General features: G+C 39.1%; 1 protein-coding gene across 1 annotated transcript in view; it reads right to left on the bottom strand.

The window, feature by feature from the left end:
- Positions 1-19,119, bottom strand: part of MEGF10 (multiple EGF like domains 10) — a 222,265-nt gene that overhangs the window by 149,169 nt on the left and 53,977 nt on the right. The window contains exon 2 of the mRNA XM_054987352.1: positions 4,250-4,382. Coding sequence (XP_054843327.1) covers positions 4,250-4,365 — 116 coding nt within the window. The 5' untranslated portion in view covers positions 4,366-4,382. The remainder of the gene's footprint in view (positions 1-4,249; positions 4,383-19,119) is intronic.

The following is a 19,119-nucleotide window of genomic DNA, read 5'->3' as shown; positions in this document are numbered from 1 at the left end:
CTGTTTTTTGGTACCAGAGGTAGGCATGCCACCCCATCTTAATATCATGTCCTCCTAGTTTTAGCAGTCTCGGATTACGGAGTAGGATCCATTCCTTTATCCACACCAGAATAGAGGCCTTATAATATAGTTCCCAGTCAGGCAAATTGCAGCCTGCTTTCTCTTTAGAGTTCTATAAAACTTTAAATCTTATTCTTGGTATTTTGCTTTGCCATATGAATTTTGATATTATTTTATTTAACGCTTGAAAATATGATTGGTTTCTTATAATTGGAATGGTCTGAAATAGAAACACGTATTCTAGTAATACGTTCATTTTAATTGTGGCTACTCTGCCCAAGAGAGATATATGCATATCTTTCCATTTATTCATGTCTTCTTTAACTTCTTTTAGTAATTTCTGATAATTGTCTTCCATTAAGGAGGTAACTCTGTTGGTTATGTGGATTCCTAAGTATTTCATTTTTTTTCCCACTGGGAACCGGATTTCTTCATTAATTTTTTTTATTTGTATTTTTTCATGTTCTTGATAATGATCTTTGTTTTTTGGTAGTTGAGTTTCATTCCTGCCATTTTGCCAAATCTTCTTAATTTCTCCATCAAGGAATCGATTGCTTCTATAGGCTCTTCCAGAATACATACCAAGTCATCTGCAAATGCCTGTAACTTGTATTCTTCTCCTTTTATATTTGTTCCTTTTATTGCTTCTGACTTTCTAATTTCGTTATTTAACACTTCCACTGTCAGTATAAATAGGAGTGGCGATAGAGGACATCCTTGTCTTGTCCCTTTTTCTATTTTTATACTTTCTGTTAAGTCCCCATTCACACTTATTTTTGCCTTTTGTTCCATATATATCATTTGAATCATATTTATAAACTTGATTCCACATTTCATCTCCTTTAGTTGTTCTACCGTGAACCTCCAGTTGACGTTGTCGAAGGCTTTCTCCGCATCCAGAAATATTAGAGCCATTTGTTTTTCTGGGTGTGCTTCATAGTATTCTAAGATATTTAATATTATTCTGACGCTATTTCTTAACTGTCTTCTTGGTAGGAAACCCGTTTGGTCCTGGTGGATTATTTGATTCAATATCTTTTTCAGCCTAGCTGCTATTATTGTGGCAAATATTTTATAATCCACATTTAGCAGTGAGATAGGTCTATAATGCTTGATTTCTTTGGGGTTTGTATTTTCTGTATGAATTAGAGATATAATTGCTTCGTTCCATGAGTCCGGGATCTTCCCTCCTTCGTAGATCTTTTCCAATAGCTGTTTAAAAGGTATTGCCAGAGGTTCTTCAAATGTTTTATAGTATTCCAACGGGAGATCATCCAGTCCTGGAGATTTACCTCTACTTTGGTTTGCAATTTCCTCAGTTATCTCACTTATAGTAAATGGACCATTTAGCATTTTACTTGGTTCTTCCATTAGTTTTGTGTTTGTAGTTTTTCAGGTAATTCTTCTGTTTTTCTGGGCAAATTTCTACTTTCTGGTACAATTTCTTATATTAGTTTTCTGTGATCTTTTTTAGGTCTTCTTTCCCCTATTTCTCTTTTCCTTTTTCATCTTTTAATGTGTTTATTATTCTTTTCATTAATTCTTTCCTAATATGCTAACCATCTCCCTGGTTTGTTTGCATTTTTGAAATAGTTCTGTTTTGCAAATTTGATCTTTTTTGCAATTTCTTCCATCAAGCATTCATTAATTTTATACTGCAGTATTTTTATTTTTGTTTTCAGATCTTGTATTGTAGGATTCCTCTTTAATTCTTCTTCATTTTTCTTTATAGACTTTGTCAATTCTTGAAATCTTTCCTTTGTTGGGCAGCAAACCTAATTGCTAGTCCTCTAAAGAAGGCCTTCCTTGTATCCCACACTGTTGCTATAGCGATTTCTGGTTGTATATTCTGTTTAAAAAATAGTTCCATTTCTTTTTTTGTTTCTTCCACAAAGTTTTTATTTTTCAACTGAAATGTATTCAATCTCCAGTTATATTTTTTTATATCTCCTCTCACTGTCACCATTAGTGGGTTGTGGTCCGCAAAAGTCCTTGGTAATATATCTACCTCCATTACATCCTTCATCAGGGTTGCAGAAGCCCAGCACATATATATTCTTGACCATGATTCGTATCTCTGTGAATAGAAGGTATAGTCTCTTGTTATTGGATTTTTTGTTCTTTAAACATCCACCAGGTTATATTCTTCTGCCAATTGTAAACAATTCTTTGACAGTGGTGTTGACACCTCTTTTTGTTGGTTTTGAAACTTTTTTGTCTATTTTTCTGTCAAATAATAGCGTTATAATCTCCCATTCAACAGTATTCAGGGCAGTCATAATTTGTTATTATTTGCTGTATTGTTCTGAAGAAGCCTTCTTGGTGGTCATTCGGAGCGTATAAATTTATTAATAATATTTTCTTTCCCTCTTTCTGAAACTCTGTTAGCAGTAGTCTTCCATCCTCTGATGCATATACTAATTTTGGATCATATTCTTCCTTAATATATGTTACATGACCTCTTTTTTTCTTACTTTGGTCTGAAGCTACAAAATTTTTCCAGTCTTTTACATTCCAACAATCTCTGATCACCCTTTCTAATATGTGTATCTTGCAAACAGATTATGTCTACTTTTAACTTCTTAAGTTGTGCATATGTTCTCTTCTTTTTTTGCGGCAAATTTAACCCATTAATGTTTATAGAAAGGATCTTCATTTGCTTCTTATCCATTTGCCAATTCTGATTTATTATCGGTTTTTTTCTTCTGTCCTCTTGTTTTCAATGAAGATAATTTAGTTCCTTCCTCTGGTTCTAGTTCTGATTCTCTTGAATTTTCATGTGAGATCTCTTAGAGCCAAACTATAAGTGATGTCTTACACAGGTTGGACACTAGTCGGCTTCCCTCAAGTTTTGATGGGAAATGTAGGCGCCCTGGTTTTACAGTTTGGCTCTCCATTACAGCTGCAAGACCAGGATGCCTACATTTCCCATCAAAACTTGAGGGAAGCCGACTAGTGTCCAACCTGTGTAAGACGTCACTTTTAGTTTGGCTCTTACTCTCCTAAATTCTTTGTTTTTTTCTTCTCCTTTCTCCCCTTCTTAAGATTTCTCCCTTGCCTGTATAGAAAGCCTCTTGCTTTGTATGCTAATTTAATTGTGTGTCCTACCAACTATTCCAGTACAACTAGAAGTTCTATGATAGCTTTCCAGATTGTGGTTTTCTATGTTCTTCCCTCCTGCCATGCCCCTGGATATGGGAAGAAAGTTGAAAGATTACTATATTTAGAAGTAACCACTGGAAAGACTGGGAGTTTTACTTGCTTGGTTTTACCAGCAGCTGTTATGTGTTTGCTGTACAATATATTTACTAGCTTTTCTAATGTGTAACAACTTCCTCAGAAAGCTAAAGATATATAACAATTTATTACAAGAATGAAGATGAAATACTAATAATTATTATTTGTTAATTTGATATTGTGCTAAATAATCTCCCCAGCCTTACAACTCCTTCCATGCATACTTAAGAAATCCAATGAACATATAGTGCTCCTATGTATGTTAGTTCTCCTTTAACTTTAGGGAAGGGTATAACTTCATCTACAGGACCTATGTACAGATCTGCCCTCTGCACCAAAGTAAATAATACACTGCACTGAAGTGCATATTTCTGAATTTCCTGCCTCCTCTTTAAAATAAGAACGTTATTAAGCCAATAATTTTAATATAGAAAAAGCTTCGTAATTATACCTGGATAGCTTCCAATAGGCTAATTATACTTTGAATATGCAGATTCCCCCACTGAGTTAATTGGATTAAAGGTATTCTTCATTTCTAGTGTAGCTGTTACATATAATGACTTCTGTTTCTGAATCCAGATACGGATATATTTTAATGTAGAATTTTAGCATACATATTTAGTTGAGTCTGTATTTTTCCCCTATAGAATAACATCGCAATATGGTCCATGGGTTTGGTCCCTACCTCTCTGTTCGGCTAGTGTTAACATATTTCCCTGGAGCAATGAATGTTCTGCTGACCCCAAGTCTCTTCCGCAGGCAAAATAACCTCTTGTATATCAGCAGAAAGCTCTACATGCCAGAAGAATTTGCCAATGCTAGTGGAAAAGATTGGTAGGATCCATTCCATAACTTTTAACTATATATGCAATATATATCTTAAATATAGTGAACTATAATAAACATAAGTTACTAGCAAAATATTATGAGAATTCAATAACAGAAATGTTACCTCTCCCAGTGGCTACACACATTTGGATCCTCAAGATTTAGGGATATAATTATGTCTATCCAATGGCACAAAAATATGAGTGGGAAAGGAACAAGCCAGTCCAAATAAAGGACCATCTTTTCAACAGGTAGCCCTGTAAAAAAAAAAAGAGAGAATACATTTGCTATTCATGCAATAAAGGAACAAAAATATTTTTTGCTAGATCTAAGCAAAATGATCAGGAATAAAAATTGAGAACTTAAAGCCAATACTCATAAACAAGAAAAAGAAGAAATAGTGGGGGAGATGGGTTACAGTTCCTCAACCTGGCAACCAGTGGGAGTTCAAGGGGGTCAGGGACATGGGGGTGGCCATCAGCTGAAGGTGTGACATCCTGGAAAACCCAATAGTGATGTCACACCTCTCTAGGAATTAACCAAAACCACAGAGGACTACCTTCACTTGCAGGAAAAACTTGAATTTTTCTTTTTATTTTTTTGAGAAATGCCCACCAGACGGCTGACAACCTTAAGGTGGTTACAGGGGTAAATAAAATGCCCCCGGCATATCCTTGCTAGTCCATGCTAGCCATTATCTAATGCTATAGACTGACTTACATAAAAATTTTATGCTACACATTTTGAGTCTTAACAAAATTTCACTCTTAATTCCCTATGATAAGGCATAATATTCCCATACTACAAAACAGTGAACTGAATTACAAAGAGATTTGCTGCAATTATGTATAAAAGATGGCACCACAAAATACCTATCTCTTAGGAATTAAGTTAACATATATAACCTTTCTTGCTTATTTGAGGAAATAATTCAAGTGAAATTATTTGAGTTACATGAAATTCTATATTCACAAAAAGTGCTTCTGTCAACTTTATTAGAAAACAAAAATGTCCAATACGGTAACTGAAAAATATTTCTAATTGAATATATAAACAATTTGAATAAGGCAAATGGGATAAGTAGCTACTAGTTAGAGGGAAATGTTCTATAAATATAAACTGTTTGCTGTGGAAAATGCAAGGAATAGAAATCCCGACTATGTCCATATTTTTCTTCTTAATCAATATCTGTCATATATGTCTGCCTACATATCTGCCATGAGTATTTTCTGTATTCTGTGCTTTGTACTGATTCTCTGAGAGTACGTGAAGTTGCATAAAGGTGGCCTGTTTGGCTAGGAGTTGCTTATCTTACAAGTGCCTACTGTGGTGTCTACTTTCGTTTTCACAGCCGCTCAAGAATTTGTTCTTGAGTGCTGGCTTGAGCCTGGGAACTGAAAATGACTTCATTTTTGCTTCTCTCCTCCAGTTCTTCTCTTCTCCTGTCTCAAAACCCCTCCCCTCCCCTCCCGGCTCCTTTACGCCAGAATCCTAACTGTCCATATTCTAAAGGCGGGAACTTTCCCTGTAACTAACCCCTCCAAACTTCTACATGTCACTTCTACCAATGCCCATGTCTGTGTATGCTGATGGATCTCTAATAAAGTAACTTTAACTCATACCCTGGATTGTGTGCAGTGGAGTACTATGGGGATCTAACTGCCAGAACCTGACAATATCAAACCACTGTCATCTTACATGTGGATAAGAGTAGTCACTGAATTATGTTAGACAGGAATAAAAGTGCATTTGCTTTCTGATTTCCCAGTTAGTGGAGATTTCCTTATTACCAGAGATTACAACAGTAAATTGCATTTCCTTTTTTAAAATGCCAATAAATTTCCTTCTAAATGTGTTTAAGAAAAAAAACTGCCTGTTAAAAAATCCTCAACTATTTGCATGAACCCCCTAGTGTACAACTTGATTGCATCCTAGAGCTTTTGCTTAATTATTAAGGAAAATCAAAAGAGAAAATCAGTACAACTGATTAGCATTGCTAAAGTGTTTATATTAGCTAGAAAATGTAGAAGATTTATTTAACTCTTACTATCTACAATAGGCAGGAATACATTTTTATATCATACATTAATACAAACGTCTCAAGTATCTCTCATGCCTGGATATAGAGAACTGATAACGTACAGAAAAAAAGAAATCTAAGTTTCATATCTCAACACATTCTACAGAGAACAAAAAGTAAATTAAGAACTAAACGTACCTAGTAATCACATGGGTTCCACGTGGCCATGAAAACACACATAATTGTTTATGGACTGACATAACCATCAGCCAGATATTCCAGCGCAACCAATAAAGCTGACATTGGGCAGTGGATTAGCTAGCCATTTCAACTTGTGGAAAGGAAGCAATTTAGGTTAGATGAGAATGGATTGTGGAAAGGAGGAACTACAAATCTTCAGTGAGCTGTGAATGTATGAGTTCAGGCCTAAATTGATTGATTGATTGATTGATTGATTGACTTCACTTACACTCCACCTTTCTTCCCAAGAGGGACACAAAGCAACTTACATCATTCTCCTTTCCTCCATTTTATTCTCAAACCCAGGATGAATCAAACAACCAAGGAAAAACAGTCTCCTACAGGAAAAGTGGTTTTGCCATATATCAAAGCAATTACTGATCAGATGGGAAAGCTTATGAAAAAGCATAACCTTCAAGCAGTATTCAGACCCACCCGAAAAATACAACAGATGCTACGATCAGCAAAAGACAGTAGAGACCCCCTCACCTCTGCAGGAGTATACCGCATACCCTGCAGCTGTGGACAAGTTTACATCGGGACCACAAAGCGTAGCATCCAGACAAGAATAAAAGAACATGAAAGACACTGCAGACTTGGACAACCTGAAAAATCAGCAGTGGCTGAACATAGCCTAGCTCAAACAGGGCACAGTATCTTATTCCAGGACACCAAAATACTGGACAACACTTCCAACTACTTTGTCAGACTGCACAGGGAAGCCATTGAAATTCACAAGCATAAGCAAAACTTCAACAGGAAAGAAGAAACCTTAAGAATGAACAGAGAGCATGGTTTCCAGTTCTGAAAAACACCAGGCTAACAAAACACTCTACACCCGACAATAGCCCTGCAGAGAAGATTAGCACATCAAGCATCAATCCATATGCAAAAGAACCTCCTCAGGATACAGTGAAGCCTCCCGCCATTAGCATTCCACACCCTGGGAAACTCTTACAGGAGGACTCAGCTCAACCCCACCCCTCCTGAGCAGATATAAATGACCTGCCAACATCTTTTCCACACTGTGACACTGAGAGATCTCTGTCTTTTGGTGCTACACCTCTGAAGATGCCAGCCACAGCTGCTGGCGAAACGTCAGGAACTACAATGCCAAGACCACGGCAATACAGCCCAGAAAACCCACAACAACCATCAACCCTGTAAGTAAGTTAGACTGAGAATATGTGACTGGTCCAAGATCAACCGGCAAGCTCCTGTGGAAGAATGGGGATTTGAACTCTTTTAAAGGCATTTCTCAGGGAAAATACTCACACCTGCAGGGACTCTAATAATTATGTAATATAATCTCAGAAAGTTACCAGAGTACTTGAATGGATTTCAGTTATTGCAGATCCAAATTGTAGACAAGTTGCTCTCAAAGAGTCCAGCCTACCATATCCCTAAATGACCTGGGACCAGGGTGTTTAAAGCAGCGGTTCTCCAAATTTGCTTCATATGGTCACTCCATCCAGGGCTGGCCCAAGAGATTAAGAAGGTTCAGGGGGGCACAGGTTTGAGGATATGAAGGAAGATGACAGATGTTGGCAAAGAAGTGGGTGGCAAGTGGCTCACTTGAGTACATGTCCCCCAGCAGGTAGAGGGCAGGGGGGCTAGGAAAGGGGTTGGGCAGCTACAGAAGCAGTGCCAAGACAGAACCTATGCTCACACACACCTCTTTCCTCCTTTCATTTTTCCATGCACTAAACAGCTCCCACTTACTCTCCAGCTTTTCCCCCCTCTGCCACCTACTATCATAAAGTTACTAGTTGCCAGTCAGCTTTCACCCCTTCATTATTGACACAAAGGGAAAGGGTGAGGCAAGAATGTGAGAAGCTGGAAAGAAGGGAGAGAAAGACAAGAATGCAAAGGGCTGGATCCACCATTAGGGAGGAGGGCTGGCCTGCAATCTACTTTCAGAGGCTTCACAATCCACTTTTAGGTCCCGGCCCACAGGTTGGGAAACACTGGCTTAAAAGTCCAACCCGTTCCATGTGAACTTGTCAATCAATGAAAGCAACCTACAAAGATCTTGCTTCTGTTGAGGAACTCCCTTCCCACAGTTAACAGAGAGAAAGGGAAACCATGGGATGAAGAAACTTGACTTGCTTGTTATTGTGGCAATTTTAATCCAGAAACCTGAAAATGCTCATCTGTGAAAGACCATTTTTTTATTTGAGAACAGGAACAAGCTCAGAATAAATAAAATGCCCAAAGAGGCAGAGATGCACAGAAATACATGCATACACAAGGTTTCACAGCTGTGGATCCACATCTCTATCAGCCCAAGAAACTGACAAAATGTAAGATGCCAAACACACTTTCAGCACATGTTAAACAGCTTTGCATACAAAAGAACTGATGTAAGGGCAGTGATAAATCGTATGGTTTTCTTTATCTCTTGAGCTCAGATCAGAACTGCAAGTTCAGTTGTTTAATCACCTTGTCTGTTTGATTTGAAATTCTATGACTCTTGTTTAGGACAGAACATGAAATGTGCAATCTCTGTTGTCGTTTGTTACAAATATTTTATAGGATAAAGAATATGTTATGGTATAGGACATGACATGGCATAGAACAAAGAAATCAAAGACAATCAAAGAGAGCCAGTTTGGTGTAGTGGTTAACAGTGTGGGACTCTAATCTGGAGAGCCGGGTTTGATTCCCCACTCCTCCACTTGAAGCCAGCTAGGTGACCTTGGGCGAGTCACAGCTTCTAGGAGCTCTCTCAGCCACACCCACCTCACAGCGTGTTTTGTTGTGGGGATGATAATGGCATACTTTGTAAACCACTCTGAGTGGGCATTAAGTTGTCCTGAAGGGTGGTATATAAATCGAATGTTGTTGTTACCATAAGACTAGCCACATCAACCTCCATCACCTTTAAGAATAATGAAGGAGGGATCAGTGTTGGAGTTGTGTTACATGAGATGTATATTTCCTGACTCTAGTATGCGACAAGCTTTTAAGGGTTTTTCTAACCACTCTGAAATTAAAAGAGTCCTGGGGTGATTTATTAGGATCACTTTGGCTGTTCCTAATAAATCCGCCACCTCCGAGATCTCTTTCAGCTGCAAAGGAAGCACAGCCAATACCATCTTAAAATATTCTGGAATATGGAATAAATATAGGGTTGGAGGAAATGAGCAAGGCATCCTCCAACTCTAAACTTGTCCAGAAAGTACAGGGAAATTAGGTGAAAAAAACCTTCTTCCTGTACTGTATTATTCAAGCATAGAGCTTTATGGACAGTTTCCTACTCACTTAGTACAACACTCAGCAGTCAATGCTGCAGAACAACTATCTTATATACTAATAGCCAAGTGGCCCTAAATCTGGGGACTGGAGCTATGAAAGGACAAGACAAATCTTCCTACACACATGAAAAATGCCCCAGGTTTTCAGAAAAATCTGAAATTAAAAATAATAAATTGGGGTGTTTAAAAAAAACAAAATGATAAAAGGAGTGTCTGTAGCTTTAACCATTTGCCCTCAGTGGCAATTGCTAGGCAACCAGGCTTGCTTTCTGTCAGGAAAAGGCACGGGGAGGGGCAGGGCCCTTTCTAGAGCTCTTATTGCCTTTGAGGGAGGACTCAGTGGGGCCAGGCCCAGAAGCAATCACTAGATGACTTGAGCAGGGATGTGCAGTTCGGATCAGAATTTGGATTAAAATACTGAATTTTGGCTGATTTGATGAAATTCAGGTATTCTGAATCCAAAAACAGGAATTTTGAATTTTACCAAATTAATTCGGTAAAATTTGGCCATTATTCACTATGACAACTGGGGATTATCTGGTGGTCTGAAGGGGGGTCATTTTTCAACCATACTTCACCAAATTTGGAGGGAGCCTTCTCTTGATGGTCCTCTAAAGACTACCCAAGTTTCATAAAGATTAAAAAATGGGGGACAATTTTATGGGCCCCCAAAGAAGGTGTTCCCACCCAATCTACGTTATTCACTATGGGGAAAAATATCTGGGGGGTATCCATGGGGCTGGGGAGTTTCAAGAAAACTCCATCAAATTCTCAGAGAACCTACTCCTGACTGTCCTGTAAAGACCCCCAAGTGTCAGAAAGATTGAACACTGGGGGCCACTTCTATGGGCCCCTGAACAAGGTGCCCCCAGCCATTGTTTCCTATGGGGGGAAAGTCAAAGCTGACTCCTACTGCAGAAAGGCCCTGCGGCAAGACTGCCACGGCAATGCAAGCTCAGCTCATCCCAGAGAAAGCCCAACAGAACTAAACTGAAGCAAGGGAATGGAATCCCTCAGAACCAAAGCAGAGCAAGGGGACCACATCACATCAGAGAATCTCATCCATTCCACCGAAACCAAACTGAAGCAAGCAACACTGCTGCAACTTAATGGAGAGTGGCTAGGGGCACCTTCTTCAGGGGCCCATAAAATTGGCCCATGGGTTCCAATCTTCATGAAACTTGGGGCGTCTTTAGAGGACAGTCAGAAATAAGTTCCCTCCAAATTTGATGAAATTTCCATATATTCCTGAATATTTCTGGAATTTTTCAGAATCCATTTACTAGCATTCCAGAAAATCCTGAATGCCATCAGGACACTAAAATATATCTGAAAAATACTGATAAAATATATTGCAGATATATATTCAGATGGGAAATATTCAAATGCACATCCCTAATTCAGAGAACCAATACACATATTAATATATTGTTATATAGATTTCCAATTGTTTATTTACATCTCATGGATCCCAAATTGGTCCTCAATACATTGAAACTATTGAGGAACATGAAGAAATCTGAAGTAACTTAAAATGTGAAAGATATAAATATTAAAATGTGTAAAATATATATGTGGATGTGACCATCAGTACAATTCTAAGATGAATAGATAGTTAGGGCTGCCATGTAAATGCTACATATGTTATAGCTAAGCTATGGCTTACTTGGTACAAGAGCAAAAAAGCAACTGATTCCTGTTTTCCATTACAGTTACTGGGAATGAAAAATGTAAGAAAGAAACAAAGCCACAATTTTCACTGGGAAAGTAAATGATTTTGCCATGTCTAGCCAGCTAGATGCCCTGATGCAGGATGCCAGCTAGCCTGATCTCAGCAGATTTTGGAAGCTAAGTAGAGTTGGATGGGAGACCACCAAGGAAGACTAGGGTTATTATGCAGAGGCATCCATTAAACCCTTTAACTGTCCCCCCCCCCCTCCAATGAAGCAGGGTAGGTCAGCTGCCAGGTCACAGGAGAGCATGGTGTGATCATGGGCTGCGGGTGCTTCTGCACAACAGAGGGGCAGTGCTGGGGTAATTGTTGCCAACCCTCTCCATTTTACCTGCATTTTACCTTTGGTATACCCCACTCCCTGCCTGAATATACTTTTGAAGAAAAAGCCTTGATGCAGGAGAAACTGCAAAGCAGGACAAATGAAATCAAGCCCCACCAGTTTGGAAGACAAAGGCACCTCTCCGTATATTATTTGGCACATTGTATGTAATCACTGACCATTAATGTAATTTGGCATATGTGGAGTACCAAAGTATGTGGCAGATACCGTCCTCAGATTAGAATTGGGCCAACATTCTACTGAAGTCAGAGCTTGGATTCTGGCTCTGAACATGAAGTTTAAAATAATTTTCTCAGAGAATAATAGTTTACTGTTGTAGATGAAGCATGATAACTACTCTAGTGCATACAGCCAAGTAATAGAAGGAAAAAATTTTATACAATGTTCAGAGGATGTAATCGCTGCTCTAGGATGACCTTCAACTTATAAAACCATCAATAAATTAATTGTAATGATAGATATAATAACACCATCTGTAGAGCTAGTAAGGTTTGTTCTTCCCTTTATATGGGGATGCCTTCAAGTTTTTCAATTCCAATGTATTTGTTTGGCTTAACAGTTCCAAAATACAGTCAAGCAATTATGCTTGCAAGACTAAATGCACTACTTCTGCAGTCTCTGAAGGCCACATTTTGGTTATACCTTTTTCAAACAAATATTGCAGGTGTAGTTTGGGTGCTATCAAATCTATAACTCATGTTTTATTTGAATGTCCTTGTACAACAAAGTGAAACAGAAATGGATTAAACCCCTGACTTACACTGGACAGAGTTTACAGTAGATATTTTCATTCCTAAACTGCTACCAGACTCAAGTGTAGCAAATTTAGCCAAATTTTCAGTTCAGGCCATGAGAATTTGGGCAACTTATAAGAAATCAGCCTTTTTGTGATTTACGTATTAATGCTCTTTGGCCTGAATTCTTTCTTTCTTCCTCATATTTTCAGGTATGTTTGATGAACACACAGGTCAGAAGAGTACAGTAAAAAAGAAAAGTAATCTGGCTGTTAATTGCTCTGTGACTGCCTGGACACTTTCTTGACAATAAGTTCTATTCTTTGGCTTCTTGAGGGTCATCACAATTCAGGCCATATTTAAAAATCAGAGTTGGCTGGGCAATAATTAACCTAGGACCATCAACCTTGTGTTAATGAATCATAAGGCTAGGACATCAGCCATCTCCTGGCCTTTGTAAAATCAATCAAACTACTACCTAGCCTTTGTCCAACATGCCTGAACTGGCCACCTGCCAGGTAAACTAGTTATACCCATATTTGGAGTTCTCTCTACTTTCCAATCAGATTCAAAGTTTCTTGCCTGGACCCAATCCCGTCACAGCAGAGAAATTATCCTCCTCTCAGTGCAACTAGAGGCAGATAAAAACTACCTTTCACCCTCCAAACTTTTGTGGCTGGTTTCTTGATCCTACCTAATACCCCAGCCCCACAACTGGCTTACCCTGGCTGAAATCACTTTGTCCCTCTGGGCTTCCCAAGGACTGCAATAGATTTCCTGTGCATTGGATCCTTCCTTCTCCTCCTGATTTCTATGCAGACTAGGAAAGGTATAACTTTGCTCCCCATCTTTAATCTATCTCCCCTTATTTTCCGATTCACATTGCACCACACAGAAAGCTGGCATTCTGGTTCTCTCTGCTAGGACACTCATTTGTCTTCTGTCCAGTGGACTATATATGACATAAATAAATTTTCAATTTAAGCTTAGAGGTAACTGATGCTCCAATTGGGATTGGAATAGTTTTGGTTTGGGTATTGTTTGGGAAATGTGCTAGTTACTTGTGCTTTGTTTTAGTATTTGCTAGTAGGATACATTGCCCTTCCCCTTCCTAACACTGTACCTGATCCCCCAATAAACTCCATATTTCTTTTTAACCCTTTAAAATCTTTTCCTGCTGAATCATGGTCCACACAGCAACTCACAGTCACTTCATTAGGTAAAGATCTTGGTTCCCATTCCCTGCACAAACAAGTAAGCTAATTCCCCATACCAATTAGAAACTGCATGTTCATGTGGTAATACGGTCGCAGAGACAGCAACGAGTGACACAGGAATGGGACGTACAGATGCCCCAGTACACCTCCACACTCTGCATTGAGGCTTCCACAGTAGGGGTGGATTTTCCTGCCTCTGCATGGAAGCAGCCTACATTGGGCTAACAAATACAGAACTCTTCAGATAAATATGGATTTTTTTGCCTCTTGCAAAGGACTTTTTACAAATCATTAACAATTTAAGTTTACTTCCATTTGTACATTACTAACTTTGTGGCAAAATATAGTTGCCACTGTTTTAGACAGGTATTCGTTTTTTTTCTTTTATTCATTTGGTTTTGTTTACAAACTAGAAATCAATTTGAGATATGACTGTATAGAAGTTGTATTTTATTTTGTACATATTTATGGAATAAGCTGAAATTCTTATAGTGTGCTAAAAGACTTCATAACAGATGTGTGTTTGCATGAATCCAGCTATCATCCAAACAGCTGCACAAAATATGACAGCTGCAAGAGTTGCAAAGATAAAGCTTTCATGAATTTAGAATAGTGATTATTCTATTCACCGAGAATTAGCAAATTGATTAGGAGTGAACTGGGTTATGAAAACCGAATTAAAGGTGGTTGACTATTCACAGTATTTTGGATTGCATACCTACTACATATTGTCCTCTCAAAAAGAGTTAGTAATGTACAAATGTATTACATATTGGAGAGAGCCCCGTGGCACAGAGTGGTAAGCTGCAGTACTGCAGCCCAAACTTTGCTCACGACCTGAGTTCAACCTTGACGGAAGTCGGGTTCAGGTAGCCAGCTCAAGGTTGACTCAGCCTTCCAACCTCCCCAGGTCAGTAAAATGAGTACCCAGTTTCCTGGGGGTAAAGTGTAGATGACTGGGGAAGCCAATGGAAAACCACCCCATAACAAAAAGTCTGCCAAGAAAACATCATGATGGGACGTCCTCCCATAGGTCAGTAATGACTCTATGCTTGCGCCTTTACCTTTAACATTACATAAATTTAAACAAGCACAGCTCGTTAGTCTGTTGCCTTGAATACCCTGCAGAAGTTGGCTATGACAGCACTTTCCTCCACCATCAGCCAACTGGATGCTGCCTGCTCCTCTGAAGAGAAGCTCTTCAGTCAGAAAGCAACAAACATTAGGCAGCATCAGGTGGCCTTGCACACAAGACCAAAAGTACTGCTGTCTTGTTGACAGGGACAGAGATAAACATTAATTAAAACCATCAAAGCTGACCTTATAAAAATATTAAATCTGACCCAATCTTGTCAGTAATGGTTAATCACACATTAATTTGTAACTATGAATCAACTTGATTACTTTTATTAATTGTGCTGCAGTGTTAATAGATACAGAGTGAAATATAGTAGATTTAAAAGTAGACTAGGAAACCATTTTTATGCATTCTCTTACAGTGCCTGGCTTAGAAAATGTGTATGAATATATTTTTCATGCTATATGCTCCGTTTATACTGTCTTATGATATATGATGCAGACAAACGTAGAAGACAATATACTCACTTGATATCCATCTATGCTATTGCCATAATCAGGGTCAGGCTGAAAAGCTTATGTAACTTAGGAGAATGGTATCTTTATTATTATTTTCTAAATTGAAGGGAACTACGGAGAAACCAATATGATTGGTTGATAAGTGTGACAATCATATTTTGACAAAATGCAATTTTGACTGGATTTGATATATGAAGATTATAATTTTTTTAATGGCAAGCTAATATACTTCTGGATATATAGCAAAAATATCCAGAAGAGGTATAAAATAATATCACATTTCAAATGTTGGAAGCATTGCGTAGCCTTTAAAAATGAGGTATTATTTTATTAAATGATGCCCCAAAATCATATGAGATTGAGGTCTACATAAGCAAATACACTACATCAGAAAAAACCACAAAAGAATATTCATTCTGTTTATAGTTTATAGACATCCTCTATTGTGTGTGTCAGGGGGATTCAAAATACCCGGAAAATTAAATACTTAAATATTTTATGAAGGAAGAGCTAAAAATCTATGGCATGCCTTGATCCTTTTGTAAATAAAAATAAAAGTTTGATTCCAGTTTAGTATTTGCAGGATATGTAATTAAATCATACTTTGAATCAATTTAAAATTGGGTTAGCAAATTTAATAATAATAATAATAACATTTGATTTATATACCTCCCTTCAGGACAACTTAATGCCCACTCAGAGTGGTTTACAAAGTATGTTATTATCCCTACAACAAAACACCCTGTGAGGTGGGTGGGGCTGAGAGAGCTCCAGAGAGCCATGACTAGCCCAAGGTCACCCAGCTGGCTTCAAGTGGAGGAGTGGGGAATCAAACCCAGCTCTCCAGATTAGAGTCCCATGCTCTTAACCACTACACCAAACTGGCTCTTTACTTAGGAGATTTCATAAATAGTTATTTTGCAGAAGAGACATCTTATCTTCTGGGTGTCTAGTATATTCTTTATGGTAAGTCATCCCAGTTTTGATGAGCCTGTGGACACTTCTGTAATTTAACATGGAGAACCTTTGAGTCATTTTGTAAGGAACCAGACAGTTGTCTTTCTCTTGGAAGAATTTATTCTGTAGAAAAAGTACTGAAGTCAGAAAATAATACTTAATAATAACTAAAGGCTTACATTCCATGTGACATTTTGCATAGTACGCGACTTTGAGGATGTCTGCAAAAATGTGCCTGCACCAGTAGTGTGTTAGGTTGCTGGGAAGTGGGAAAATATCTTTAAGCATTTGGAAGAAAGAAAGTATAAGAGACTTTGGCATTTGTGGCATTTACCTTTGGAGTATTGCATTATCTCTTTAATAAATTGTGTTATTCTTTTAAAAACAACATTTATATTATCTCTAACGATTTTTTTTTATAATTAAATTTTATTTCTCAACATGCTGTACAGAAATAAATTCAATATTAGCCAATATACATACATACCCACTTAGAATTATAAATCTTACCAATCAGAATTTATTAAAATAATACAAACAATTATGTTACTTAACTTTAAAACATTCCAAAAAATACAGGAAAGGTGTTGCACAGAAGACAAATATTTTAACACTGCATGCAGGCTAGGATATCAAAACACTCCATTCCATCTCAAATTTAAAAGCATTTTTGGCATTAAAATTAATTTATAATCACAATTACACAATCAGAATTACCTATATTATTTTTTAAATTTTAAAATTAAATTTCAAAAATTTATTAAAATACTGATTTCAACTACAAATAGTAAAAGACAAAAATTAAAAAGTTACTATCCAAATATCCAGGAAAATCTCATATCTACTGATACCCCTAATGCAAGACGGCACACCCGACTGCGTGTGAAACATGCTTGGGCTGAGGGCCGCTTTTGCCTCACTGCACGGAGGGAGAGGCAGCCTTACATTCCTGGGCATCCAGGTCTTGGGAGGCAGGGCTTGGCCCTATAAAGGGAGGCTCTGCCTCCGTAGGGCTCAGTCGGCTTTGAAAGCTCAGCCTGAGCAGAGCAGATATCAAGCTCTCTCAGCTGAGCTCCTCTGAGGTCAGTTTTACTGCAGGCCCTCAGGGCTAGATGGCTATAGTTGCCTTGGGGAAAGCTGTGATATTGCCCTGCTTGCTACCTTCAAACAACAGAAGGAGAGCCAGGGCCCAGCGCCAGGCTCAGTGGTTTGGCAGAGATTTTTTATTATTATTATTATTATTTTCCCCTTCTTATTTACATTTGGGGACTGTTGTCTATCAGTCAGGAGGGCTAAAGCAGGGTTATACCGGTCCTTGCAGGCCTCTGGCCTAATTAGGCTCCTCTCCCCCTCCCCTCCGTTTTTTATTTTGTTGGGAGGGAGTACTTTCAGCAGAAACAGCAACAGGCTTTACTGTAGGCTGCAGGGGTAAATTGCAGCCATCTGAGGGGTGGATTACATTATTGCTACTGGCCTAGCAGGGTGGATGCTGGTAGGCCTCCCCCTCTCTGTCTAGGCTTTTCTCTCCTCCTCCCTCCTCCCCATTTATAATTACTTAGGAGGGAGTATTTCCAGCAGCAATAGCTCAGCCTAATGCCTTCAGGCAGCAAGAGGGGTGCATTTTGTAGGAGGGCTTGGCAGTTTATTCAATTGAGTACAGCCATTTCGAGTGTGGCACCCAGTAGCCTGCTTAGCCTCCTGGCAGTGTGGCCTTATTGAGAAGGCATCTACACAGCTTCAGCACAGCTCCAGCAGTGGCCATTTTGAGTGTGAGTTTTATATGGTCTGATTTGCCTCCTGCTTACTGGCAATGGTGGACATTTTGTTGGGGCTTTTGCAGCTTATGCGGTGCTGGGGTGGCCATTTTGAGTGTGTCACCCTGTAGTCTGCTTAGCCTCCTAGCACTGGCAGCCATTTTATAGAGGCCTCTGCAACTTACACAGTGTTTAGGCTGCCATTTTCGGGGTTCGTGTTACTACAGTACATTACATTACTGTACATTTCCATCATGCCACCCTAAATTAAAAAATAAAAAAAGGTAGTAGCTCTGCTAAGGGCAAACAGCCAGCAAATAGGTCTGCTGCAAACCAGCCCTACCTGCATAGGTAACATTTGAGGAGGATGAAGTGGCCAAAGGAAGTAAGGAAATACTGGTCTAGCAGTGTCTATCAATCAGGAGGGCTGAAGCATGGTTAGGCTCAGCCCCTGCAGGCCTCCAGCCTATCTAGGCTCCCCCCACCACCACCAAATGTTTTCACTTTATTTGGAGAGAGTACTTACAGCAACAGCAGTGAAGGCCTGGCTGAGGTCGGGGGGGGGGGGGCGCTTGCAGTCATCTGAAGGGCAGATTGCTTCACATATTATTGCTACTGGCTTAGCAAGGATTTATTGTCTCAGGGTGGTAGCTTGTTAAACCCCTTCTCCTGCTGGCCTAGGTGTTGAGATGACAGTGAACTTGACTGGCAGATAGGTAAGTCCACTAACCCCTAGTGCATGGCTGTGGGGGCCTCCAGGTTCAGGCAACAGTCTCCAGGCTCCCATGTTTAGACTCCTGGGTTGTATCGTCTTGGGTCTTGCCTTTGGGTTTTACAGTTTGGCCTCTGAGTTATTAGTTTGATTCAGTTATAAAGGGACAGTCATAAAGGGAGTAGCATGCTGGGGGTTAACCCACCTCTTCAGGAAGTGGAGGAGAAGGATGTGGTGGACCTGAGGAGGGAGCCATTGAATTAGATTTAAGCCATTGAATTAGATGGACCAGGCAGCTGTCAGCTGGCCTCCTTTATGGGAGCTCCAGCAGCTGGCTGGGCACTGAGCCTTGTCTCCACGGTGCTGGCATCTAGAAGTTTCTTTGGAGTTTCTGCTGCCTCGGGGCCCAGTGGCTCTGGGTTTAGTTCAGGG

This window comes from Eublepharis macularius, chromosome 8 (genome assembly GCF_028583425.1).
Source record: "Eublepharis macularius isolate TG4126 chromosome 8, MPM_Emac_v1.0, whole genome shotgun sequence".
In the NCBI taxonomy this organism is placed as follows: domain Eukaryota; kingdom Metazoa; phylum Chordata; class Lepidosauria; order Squamata; family Eublepharidae; genus Eublepharis; species Eublepharis macularius.
This window is presented reverse-complemented; position numbering and strand designations above follow the sequence as displayed.